At 36.2% G+C, this 12,096-nt stretch overlaps 1 protein-coding gene across 1 annotated transcript in view; it reads left to right on the top strand.

Annotated features, from left to right (window-relative positions):
- The window catches only part of ZDHHC15 (zinc finger DHHC-type palmitoyltransferase 15), a 115,430-nt gene that overhangs the window by 36,566 nt on the left and 66,768 nt on the right, over positions 1-12,096 (top strand). Inside the window, exon 3 of the mRNA XM_070291849.1 lies at positions 7,119-7,213. Within this exon, the coding sequence (XP_070147950.1) occupies positions 7,119-7,213 (95 nt within the window). The remainder of the gene's footprint in view (positions 1-7,118; positions 7,214-12,096) is intronic.

Genomic DNA, 12,096 nt, shown 5'->3' with positions numbered 1-12,096 from the left:
TCCATTGTGTATATGTACCATAACTGCTTTATCCATTCATCTGTCTATGGACATCTAGGTTGATTCCATGTTCTAGCTATTGTAAATAGTGCTGCAGTGAACAATGGGATACATGTGTATTTTTCAATTTTGGTTTCCTCAGGGTATATGCCTAGGAGTGGGATTGCTGGGTCATATGGTGGTTTTCTTCCTAGTTTTTAAAGAAATCTCCATAACATCTTCCATAGTGGCTGTATCAATTTACATTCCCACTAACAGTGCAAGAGTGTTCCCTTTTCTCCACACTCTCTCCAGCATTTATTGTTTGTAGACTTTTTGATGATGGCCATTCTGACTGGTGTGAGGTGATATCTCATTGTAGCTTTTTTTTTTTTTTTTTTTACTTTTATTTTATTTTATTTTATTTTTTTTTTAGTTTTTTATTTTTTACATTTTAAAATCTTTAATTCTTACATGCATTCCCAAACATGAACCCCCCTCCCACCTCCCTCCCCATAACATCTTTCTGGGTCATCCCCATGCACCAGCCCCAAGCATGCTGCATCCTGCGTCAGACATAGACTGGCGATTCAATTCACATGATAGTATACATGTTAGAATGTCATTCTCCCAAATCATCCCACCCTCTCCCTCTCCCTCTGAGTCCAAAAGTCCGTTATACACATCTGTGTCTCTTTCCCTGTCTTGCATACAGGGTCGTCATTGCCATCTTCCTAAATTCCATATATATGTGTTAGTATACTGTATTGGTGTTTTTCTTTCTGGCTTACTTCACTCTGTATAATCGGCTCCAGTTTCATCCATCTCATCAGAACTGATTCAAATGAATTCTTTTTAACCGCTGAGTAATACTCCATTGTGTTGCATTTCTTGAATAATGAGCAATGTTGAGCATCTTTTCGTGTGTTTTTGGCCATATGTTTGTTTTCTTTGGACAAATCTCTGTTTAGGTCTTTTTCCCATGTTTTGATTAGGTTGTCTGTTTTTCTGGTATTGAGTTGTATGAGCTCCTTGTATATTTTGGAAATTAATCCTTTGTCAATTCTTTCATTTGCTATTATTCTCTCCAGTTCTGAGGGTTGTCTTTTCACCTTGCTTATAGTTTCCTTTGCTGTGCAAAAGCTTTAAAGTTTAATCAGGTCTTACTTGTTTACTTTTGTTTTTATTTCCATTACTCTAGGAGGTGGGTCATAGAGGATCTTGCTTTGATTTATGTTATAGAGTATTCTGCCTATGTTTTCCTCTAAGAGTTTTATAGTTTCTGGTCTTACATTTAGGTCTTTAGTTCATTTTGAGTTTATCTCTGTGTATGGTGATAGGAAGTCTTCTAATTTCATTTTCTTACATGTAACTGTCCCGTTTTCCCAACACCATTTATTGAAGAGGCTGTTTTTGCCCCATTGTATAGTCTTGCCTCCTTTGTCAAAACTAAGGTACCCATAGCTGCATGGGTTTATTTCTGGGCTTTCTATCTTGTTCCATTGGTCTATATTTCTGTTTTTGTGCCCGTACCATACTGTCTTGATGGCTGTAGCTTTGTAGTATAATCTGAAGTCAGGAAGTTGGTTCCTCCAGCTCTATTCTTTATTAAGACTGCTTTGGCTATTCGGAGTCTTTTGTGCTTCCATATGAATTGTGAAATTTTTTGTTCTAGTTCTGTGAAAAATGCCATTGGTAATTTGATAGGGATTGCATTGAATCTGTAGATTGCATTTGGTAGTATAGTCATTTTTAAAATATTAATTCTTCCTACCCAGGAACATGGGATATCTCTCCATCTGTTTATGACATCTTTGATTTCTTTCATTAGTGTCTTATAATTTTCTGTGTACAGTTCTTCTGTCTCCTTAGGTAGGACCCTTGTCTTTTTCCTGATCTTAGGAGGAATGCTTTCAGTTTTTCACCATTAAGAATAATGTTTGCTGTAGGCTTATCATATATGACATTTACTATGTTGAGGTAGGTTCCTTTCATGCACATTTTCTCAAGAGTTTTCACCGTGAATGGGCGCTGAATTTTGTCAAAGGATTTTTCAGCATTTATTGAGATTATCATATGGTATCTATCTTTCAGTTTGTTCATGCAGTGTATCACATTGATTGATTTTCATATATGGAAGAATCCTTTCATCCCTGAAATAAACCCAACTTGATCATGGTGTATGAGCTTTTTGATGTGCTGCTGGCTTCTGTTTGCTAAAATTTTGTTAAGGATTTTTTCATCTATGTTCATCAGTGATATTGACCTGTAGTTTTCTTTCTTTCTTTTTTTTTTTTTTTTTTGTCTTTGTCTGGTTTTGGTATCAGGGTGATGATGGCCTCATAGAATGTGTTTGGAAGTGTTCCTTCCTCTGCAATTTTTTGAAAGAGTTTTAGAAGGATAGGCATTAGCTCTTCTCTAAATGCTTCATAGAATTCTCCCGTGAAGCCATCTAGTCCTGGGCTTGTTTTTTGGAAGATTTTTTAATCACAGCTTCAATTTCAGTGCTTGTAATTCAGTCATTCATAATTTCTATTTCTTCCTGTTTCAGTCTTGGATGATTGAACTTTTCTCAGAATCTGTCCATTTCTTCCAGGTGAATCTAGAAGAAATTGAACTTTTCTAAGAATCTGTCCATTTTATTGCCATATAGGTGTTCATAATAGTCTCTTATAATCCTTTGTATTTCTGGATTGTCTGTTGTAATGTCTCCTTTATCATTTCTAATTTTGTTGATTTGATTTTTCTCTCTTTTTCTTGATGAGTCTGGCTAAAGGTTTATCAATTTTGTTTATCTCCTCAAAGAACCAACTTTTAGTTTTATTAATCTTTACTATTGTTTCTTTCATTTCTTTTTCATTTATTTCTCCTTGGATCTTTATGATTTCTTTCCTTCTACTAATTTTTGTGGGGTTTTTTGTTCTTCTTTTTCCAGTTGTTTTAGGAGTAAAGTTAGGTGGTCTATTTGATGTTTTTCTTGTTTCTTGAGGTAGGATTGTATTGCTAAAAACTTCCCTCTTAGAACTGCTTTTGCTGCATCCTGTAGGTTTTGAGTTGTTGTGTTTTCATTGTCATTTGTTTCTAGAAATTTTTTGATTTCCCTTTTGATTTCTTCAGTAACCTGTTGGTTATTTAGTAATGTGTTGTATAATCTCCATATGTTTGTGTTTCTTACAGTTTTTTTCTTGCAATTGATATCTAGTCTCATAGCATTGTGGTCAGAGAAGATGCTTGATACAATTTCAATTTTCTTAAATTTACTGAGGTTTGATTTGTGACCCAAGATGTGGTCTATCCTGGAGAATGTTCCATGTGCACTTGAGAAGAAGGTGTATTCTTCTGCATTTGGATGGAATGTCCTGAAGATATCAATGAGATACATCTCATCTAATGTACCATTTAAGACTTGTGTTTCCTTATTAATTTTCTGTTTTGATGATCTGTCCTTTGGTGTGAGTGGGGTGTTAAAGTCTCCTACTATTATTGTGTTACTGTCAGTTTCTCCTTTTATGTCTGTTAGTGTTTGTCTTATGTATTGAGGTGCTCCTATGTTGGGTGCATAGATATTTACAATTGTTATGCCTTTCTCTTGGATTGATCTGTTGATTGTTATGTAGTGGGCTTCCTTATCTCTTTTAATCTTCTTTATTTTAAGCTCTATTTTGTCTGATATGAGGATTGCTATTCCAGCTTTCTTTTGCTTCCCATTTGCATGGAATATATTTTTCCATCCTCTCACTTTCAGTCTATAATGTGTCTTGAGGTCTGAAGTGGGTTTCTTGTAAACAGCATATTTATGGGTCTTGTTTTTGTATCCCTTCAGCCAGTCTGTGTCTTTTGGTTGAAGTATTTAATCCATTTCCATTTAAAGTAATTATTGATATATATGTTCCTATTGTCATTTTCTTAACTGTTTGGGGTTGATTTTGTAGATCTTTTTTCTTCCTTTGTATTTCTGGGCTATATAAGTCCCTTTAACATTTATTGTAAAGCTGGTTTTGTGATACTGAATCCTCTTAACTTTTGCTTGTCTGAAAAGCTGTTTATTTCTCCATCAATGTTGAATGAAATCCTTGCCAGGTACAGTAATCTTGGTTGTAGATTTTTCCCTTTCAGTACTTTAAATATACCCTGCCATTCCCCTGTGGCCTGTAGAGTTTCTGCTGAAAGATCAGCTGTTAAACGTATGGGGTTTCCCTTATATGTCACTTGTTTCTCCCTTGCTGCTTTTAATATTCTTTCTTTGTGTTTAGTCTTCATAGTTTGATTAGTATGTGTCTTGGGATGTTTCTCCTTGGGTTTATTCTGTATGGGACTCTTTGTGCCTCTTGGACTTGATTATTTCCTTTTCCATGTTGGGGAAATTATCAACTATAGTATCTTCAAAAATTTTCTCATACCCTTTCTTTTTCTCTTCTTTTACTGGGACCCCTTTTATTCGAATGTTGATGCGTTTGATATTGTCCCAGAGGTCTCTGAGACTATCCTCAGTTCTTTTCATTCTCTTTACTATATTCTGCTCTTCAGTAGTTATTTCCACCATTTTATCTTCCAGCTCACTATTCTTTTGCTTTAGGTATTCTGCTATTGATTCCTTCTAGAGTATTTTTAATTTCAGTGATTGTGTTGTTTGTCTCTGTATGTTTATTCTTTAATTCTTCTAGGTCTTTGTTAATTGATTCTTACATTTTCTCCATTTTGTTTTCAAGATTTTTGATCATCTTTACTATCATTATTCTGAATTATTTTTCAGGGAGTTTGCCCATTTCCTCTTCATTTATTTGGACTTCTATGTTTCTAGTTTGTTCCTTCATTTGTGTCGTGTTTCTCTGACTTTTATTTATTTATTTTTTTTAGCATGGTGTGTCTGAGGTCTCCTTTTCCCAAGTTTCAAGGTTGAATTATTTCTTCCTTTTGGTTTCTGCCCTCCTAAGTTTGGTTCAGTGGTTTGTGTAAGCTTCAATTAGGGTGAGATTTGTGCTGAGCTTTTGTTTGTTTGTTTGTTTTTTCCTCTGATGGGCAAACTGAGTGAGGTGGTTATCCTGTCTGCTGATGATTACATTTGTATTTTTGTTTTGTTTGTTGTTTAGGTGAGGCGTCCTGCATAGGGTGCTACTGGTAGTTGGGTGATGCCGGATCTTGTATTCAGTGGTTTCCTTTGTGTGAGTTCTCACTATTGGACATTCCCTAGGGTGAGTTCTCTGGTTGTCTAGTGTCTAGGAGTCAGTGCTCCCTCTCTAAAGACTCAGGGCTTGATCTCTCTCCAAAGACCAGCCTAGGTTCAATCTATTAGGAGGAATTTCACCAGAAATGTAAGGGCCTTAACTTGAGTTCCAAATTTCAGTGCACAAGAACACAATGGAGGTCTCTGACTCAGTGGAAACTGTTTCTTGAGGGATTCCCTCCTTTTTTGTATGGTGGCTTTTCTTTGTGAAGAGGTCTTTCAGGGAGGTTCTGTTAAATCTTAATCCATGACACTTTTTAAAAAGGAAAATAAGGAAGCTCAGTCTCTCAAGTTGTACTAAGTGGAATGCTCTCCAACTCATAGCAAGTGAAATAGAAGTAGAATGCAAAACAGTGCTATTTGTTTTAAAAAGCCCATTGTTTTGATGCCTTTATGTGCATAAAACCTGATAGGATGAAGAATAAAGTCATGACAGTATGACATTTGTTGCTTCCAGGGAGGGAATCTGGATGGCTGAAGGACAAGGCTAGAAGGGAGACTTTTCACTGTGTACTATTTTCAACCTTTTGAATGTATTACCTTTCAAAATACAATGAAAACTTTTATTATAACAAAAATTACCTATGTGTATTGTATTTGTACATTGATATTTATATAGACATATGAAAATAGAGGATCTGGAAAGATACACATCAAACACAAAATAAGTGTTTTGCTTTAGGAGGGAGAGGGAGGAGGTTATATATGTGTGTATGGTGGGCATTTGCTTTCTATTGCTTGAATTTGAAATGAGATTTCATAATTACACAAAACAAGCCATTAAAAAGATCTTGTACCACAGGGCTGAGAGCACTGTGCCAGCTTTTTTCCATTCTATTATAAATATGTGAGAGAATCGGCCCTATTAACTTGGTCTCAAGTCACATCATTCCCTTGAGTCTTCCTCATAGATTGAAGTAATAAAACTTTATCATACAAGGATTCACAATGAAACAGTAAGATGACAGTCTCAAAATGGCTCTGGAGAATACTGAACTTTCCTGTATCAGAAGAGCTATCTAGGAGGCAAAGAGTATAAAAAGAGATGGCAAGCCACAAATGTCTCAAAAGTACATCTCACATTTCAAAAGTGTGTAGTCGCTGGGGCAACTGAAAAGAAAAACTTGTGATTTACAGTCAGAAGCCCTGTGTTAAAGACCTGGCTACTCTGTATAGTGGAGGCTTCCCAGGTGGCACTCCTGGTAAGAACCCGCCTGCCAGTGCAAGAGATGTAAGAGACGGTGGTTCGATCCCTGATCTGGAAGATCCCCTGGAGGAGGGCATGGGAACCCACTCCAGTATTATTGCCTGGAGAATCCCATGGACAGAGGAGCCTAGAGGACTACAGTCCATAGGGTCACAAAGAGTCAGACATGACTGAAATGACTTAGCACACACACACATTGTATAGTAGCTGTGTGACTTTGGATAATTGACTACCCTGATAGTTGATCAACTGTCCTTATTGCTTATCTACTTATTACTTATCTCACAAATGTGTTGAAAAAATAAAATTAGATAACATTATGAAAGCACATTGTAAACTCTATAGCACTGTGCAAATGCTATCATTATTATCTTTCAGTATGCATAGTGGCAGAGAGAATGACAATTGGCAACACTAGCTCCCCCTCACATTATCATAAGGGACATTTCCCCTTTATTCCCAGGATCATGTGGCAACTTTTAAAATATGCAACTCCCAAAAAGTCTCTGATTCCAAATTTGCCATTATAAATTGTTTCTGTCACTTTATGGGGAAAAGGTAAAAATTAGCCTTTCATAATAATACTAGAAAATACTTGGTAATAGGAAAACAAAATAGAGATTTTTTGTTGAGCTTTACATCTTTCTGAACTCTTAGAAATGGGTGAAAATATAACATAAATGCTGATTTTTTCCCCTTAAATTTCAGTTATCTACCTCATATTCTACCATGCCATCTTTGTGTTCTTTACCTGGACCTACTGGAAGTCTATTTTTACACTCCCACAACAGCCGAACCAGAAGGTAAGAATACTGCTTACTTCATAAAGACTAAAGACAGAGGAAAGTAGAAATGCCAATGAGGCAAGAAGAGGGCAAAAAGAGGAACAAATAACCTTCCATTACAAAGGAAAGATTCAAGGTAGTCTTTAAAAAGGACTTGGAGTAATAAATGTAAGTTAAAATTAACGTAGTCTATTGAAGGAGTTTGTGTAATCACCAGCTATTGATATCTTTAAGACTAGTAAACTACTACCTGCATTGTTGAGATAATGAGCGAAACAAGGAATCACTTGATTCTGAGGACTCCTCTAGTTGAATTCTATGAAACTGTAATAATTTAGAACTCAGTGAGACAATGAGAAAAATTACAATAGTTAAATTGATCATTTTCAAACTGTGTTCCCTTGAATGAAAGTGTTTCATGCATTATTTGGGAGGGTACATGAAAAATTTCTAATCATATCACGTACTTATAACATGTGATTACTGTAACACAGATTAGTTTCCAAAGTAGGAAATAAAACAGTGGAAGAAATTTCAACAGCCTCCCAACATTAGGAAAAGTACTGATTTTAGTTTTCCCACTTAAAATTGTACACATACAAAATAAAATTAAACACAGAGAAAGACAAATATCATATGATCTCTCATATGTGGAATCTTAAGTTTTTTAAATGATGCCAAAGAACTTATTTATGAAACAGAAACACACTTACAGATACCAAAAACAAACTTATGGTTGCCAAAGGGGAAACATTGTGGGGATGGACAAATCAGGAGCTTTGGATGAACGTACACACATGACTACATACAAGATAGATAACCAGCAAGGACCTACTGTATAGCACAGGGAACTGTACTCAATATTCTATGATAACCTGTTTGCCTGTATGAGAAAAGAATCTAAAAGAGTAAATATATATATATATATATATATATATATATATATATGCACATAACCAAGCCTTCCCTGATGGCTCAGGCAGTAAAGTGTCTGCCCGCAATGCAGGAGACCTGGGTTCAAACCCTGGGTTGGGAAGATCCCCTGGAGAAGGAAATGGCAACCCACTCCAGTATTCTTGCCTGGAAAATCCCATGGACGGAGGAGCCTGGTAGGCCACAGTCCATGGGGTCTCCAAGAGTCAGACACAACTGAACGACTTCACATGCATAACCAAATCACGTTGCTGTATGCCAGAAATTAATACAACATTGTAAATGAATTCTGTTCCAATAAATTTTTATAAAACACAAAGTAAGGTAGTAATGCAAGAATTGAGGAACATGAGATATTACACATATAGAAAGTAGAAAATGGCAAAAGTTCTTTCTTATGAGCAATGATTTGAAATATGTTTAATTAAATATTTAATTAAAAGGCAGATATTTGCATAATAGGTAAATATTATTATCTATCTTTATACTGTCTATAAGTGGCTCACTTTAGAACCAAAGACGTAAATAGGTTGAAAGTGAAAGGAAGAAAAAAAGAAAAAAACAGATTTGACTGAGTGATGTCAGAAAGATGGCAGAGTAGAAGATACCAGCCTCTATCCACCTTCCAGAAAAAACAACTGACAGCTATACGTAAATGAAAATATCCCTTGGAGGGCTCAAGTGTCTAATTTCAGAACCTGAAGCAACACAGTGGAACAAAAATGGAGAATAACCACAGAGGAAACATTGCTGGGGAAATCAGCATGGATGATCATAATCAGCATGGATTTAGCTAATCACTGCAAATGTCTAACATTTAAGGCCACATGTTCATCATTTTTAATTGGTAAAAATAAAAAGTGAATATTTGGCATATGTTTAGCTTAGGTCAATCAGTCAGTTCACTCAGTCATGTCCAACTCTTTGCGACCCCAGGAATTGCAGCATGCCAGGCCTCCCTGTCCATCACCAACTCCCGGAGTTCACTCAAACTCACGTCCGTCAAGCCGGTGATGCCATCCAGCCATCTCATCCTCTGCCGTCCCCTACTCCTGCCCCCAATCCCTCCCAGCATCAGAGTCTTTTCCAATGAGTCAGCCCTTCGCATGAGGTGGCCAAAGTACTGGAGTTTCAGCTTTAGCATCATTCCTTCCAAAGAACACCCAGGACTGATCTCCTTTAGAATGAACTGGTTGGATCTCCTTGCAGTCCAAGGGACACTCAAGAGTCTTCTCCAGCACCACAGAGATAATGTCAAAGCTTCCCAAAGTGGTTGCATAATCTACACTCCCATAAAAAAAAGGTGAATCATTGGGGCCTATTTGATAGCCATAATATTAATTTCTCTAATACCAAATACAGAGGATGAGATGGCTGGATAGCATCACCGACTCAATGGACATGAGTTTGGGTGAACTCCAGAAGTTGGCGATGGACAGGGAGGCCTGGCATGCTGTGATTCATAGGGTCGCAAAGAGTCAGACACAACTGAGCGACTGAACTGAACTGAATATCAAATACATCCTGATTTATCACCAATTGTCCTACTTAAAACACATTTGCTGGCTCATTGCATTCTAATCATTAAAAACACTTGCTTAGTGCCAGAAATAGGACATCCAGGCATGACATCTTATTCCAAACCAAAGCCTACTTGTTGTACAACCACAAGGTTTCATCACATACAAGCTTTAACAATATTGTCTCTGCCTTTCAAGCTGGAACAGTATAAGACAACAAAGTTACAGTCCCAAGAACAGCTACTTTTAATTATCCACATTAGCAAGAATTGTTTAAAACTTTATACTTTTAAATCAACTATACCTCAATAAAAAGATAAAAATAAATTAAATAAAAATAAAAGATAAAAATAAAACTTTACACTTTCCAATTAATATAATTTTTCTTATGAGAAAACAAAATTGCCACTTGTTTTTATATTAAATTTGCATTATTTAGTTAACATTTTATAATATTAATCTATAGACTTCTGGCTGCAGAATGTCTTAGTGTGTGTGTCTGTACGGTTCATCACAGAATCCTTGGCTACTTGGGCCTCCATCCGTTAAATGCCTGTGGTGCACTATGTTTATTGTGATAGCCAAAAACTCCCCTACACATTTCCATATACTTACAGGCAGTCAGTCTACCTTAGAATAACATGATACCATAAAAATGTACCACAGGTATGGTTCTTAAAATAGTGTTTGACTTAATACATTTCTAGTTTTTAAAGTTAGATACATTAAATTATCTTAAATACTTTATTAATTTATTTGTTTTACTATTTTATTGATGTATAAATACATACTCGTTTCCAAGAACTAAGCTGTAAAGTGTATGATTTCATAAATTTTACCTATATTCACACACATATAATCACTATCCATGTTAAGATTTTGAATATTTCTAACACCTCAGAAATCTCCTTCAGACCCTTTCCAAATCAATGTCTTCTCACAGGTAACCACCATGGATTAATTTTGCCTATTCTTGAACCTCACACAAAAAAAGAATCATAGTACATACTGTTGTGTTGTAAGCCTTTCACTCAGTGTAATGTTTTCCAGATTCATTCATACTGATGCATGTTTCAGTTGTTCATTCCCTTTTAGTTATTAGTTATTCCCTTTTATCACAATTGATTTATCAATTCACCAATTAAAAGACACTTGTTACCATTTTTTCTGTTATGAATAAAGCTGCTATTAACGATCTTATACCTGTCTTTTGGAATACACACAAACACATAAACATGCACACACACTCATTTCTCTTAGATATGTAACTGGGGATGGAATTGCTGAGTCATAGAGCTGGCATATATTTAGCCTACATAGATAATGTTAAACAGTTTTCCAAAGTGGTTGCATAACTCTACATTCCCACCAAGATTTTCTGTTCCTCAAAATGCACCATAAAGGAAGTAAAGGGGAAAGCCACAGACTTTTACAAAATATTCAACAAAGGACTAGTATCCAAAATATATAAATTACTCAAATCATTACAATACAAATCAATAATTTAAAAAGACATGTAACTCAATTACTTTTAATGGACAAAAGGTTTGAATAGGCATTTCACAGGTAGATACCCAAATGGGCAATAAACTCAAAACAGTGCTGAATGTCATTAGTAGTCAAAGGAGTGCAAATTAAGATCACAGTAACATAACTACTACATGCTATCTAGAATAGTTAAAAGTTTAAAGATTGGCAGTATCAAATATTTGAATGATTTAAGAAATTTTACTTGTAAAAGAGACATTTAGTTCAGTTCAGTTCAGTTCAGTTGCTCAGTCGTGTCCGACTCTCTGTGACCCCATGAATGGCAGCATGCCAGGCCTCCTTGTCCATCACCATCTCCTGGAGTTCACTCAGACTCACGTCCATCGAGTCCGTGATGCCATCCAGCCATCCCATCCTCGGTCGTCCCCTTCTCCTCCTGCCCCCAATCCCTCCCAGCATCAGAGTCTTTTCCAATGAGTCAAATCTTCACATGAGGTGGCCAAAGTACTGGAGTTTCAGCTTTAGCATCAGTCCTTCCAATGAACACCAATGACTGATTTTCTTTAGAATGGACTGGTTGGATCTCCTTGCAGTCCAAGGGACTCTCAAGAGTCTTCCCCAACACCACAGTTCAAAAGCATCAATTCTTCGGCACTCAGCCTTCTTCACAGTCCAACTCTCACATCCATACATGACTACTGGAAAAACCATAGCCTTGACTAGATGGACCTTTGTTGGCAAAGTAATGTCTCTGCTTTTCAATATGCTATCTAGGTTGGTCATAACTTTCCTTCCAAGGAGTAAGTGTCTTTTAATTTCATGGCTGCAGTCACCATCTGCAGTGATTTTGGAGGCAAAAAGAAAAAAAAAGTTTGACACTGCTGGCAGCAAGGTATCACTTATTAACATGCAACATCATATTATTGTATAGTGGAATGGAAGTGGCATAAGTCTTGGTGA

Source organism: Ovis canadensis, chromosome X, assembly GCF_042477335.2.
Source record: "Ovis canadensis isolate MfBH-ARS-UI-01 breed Bighorn chromosome X, ARS-UI_OviCan_v2, whole genome shotgun sequence".
NCBI classification, from domain to species: domain Eukaryota; kingdom Metazoa; phylum Chordata; class Mammalia; order Artiodactyla; family Bovidae; genus Ovis; species Ovis canadensis.
The sequence above is the reverse complement of the archived record's forward strand: the minus strand, read 5'-3'. Positions and strand labels throughout refer to the sequence as shown.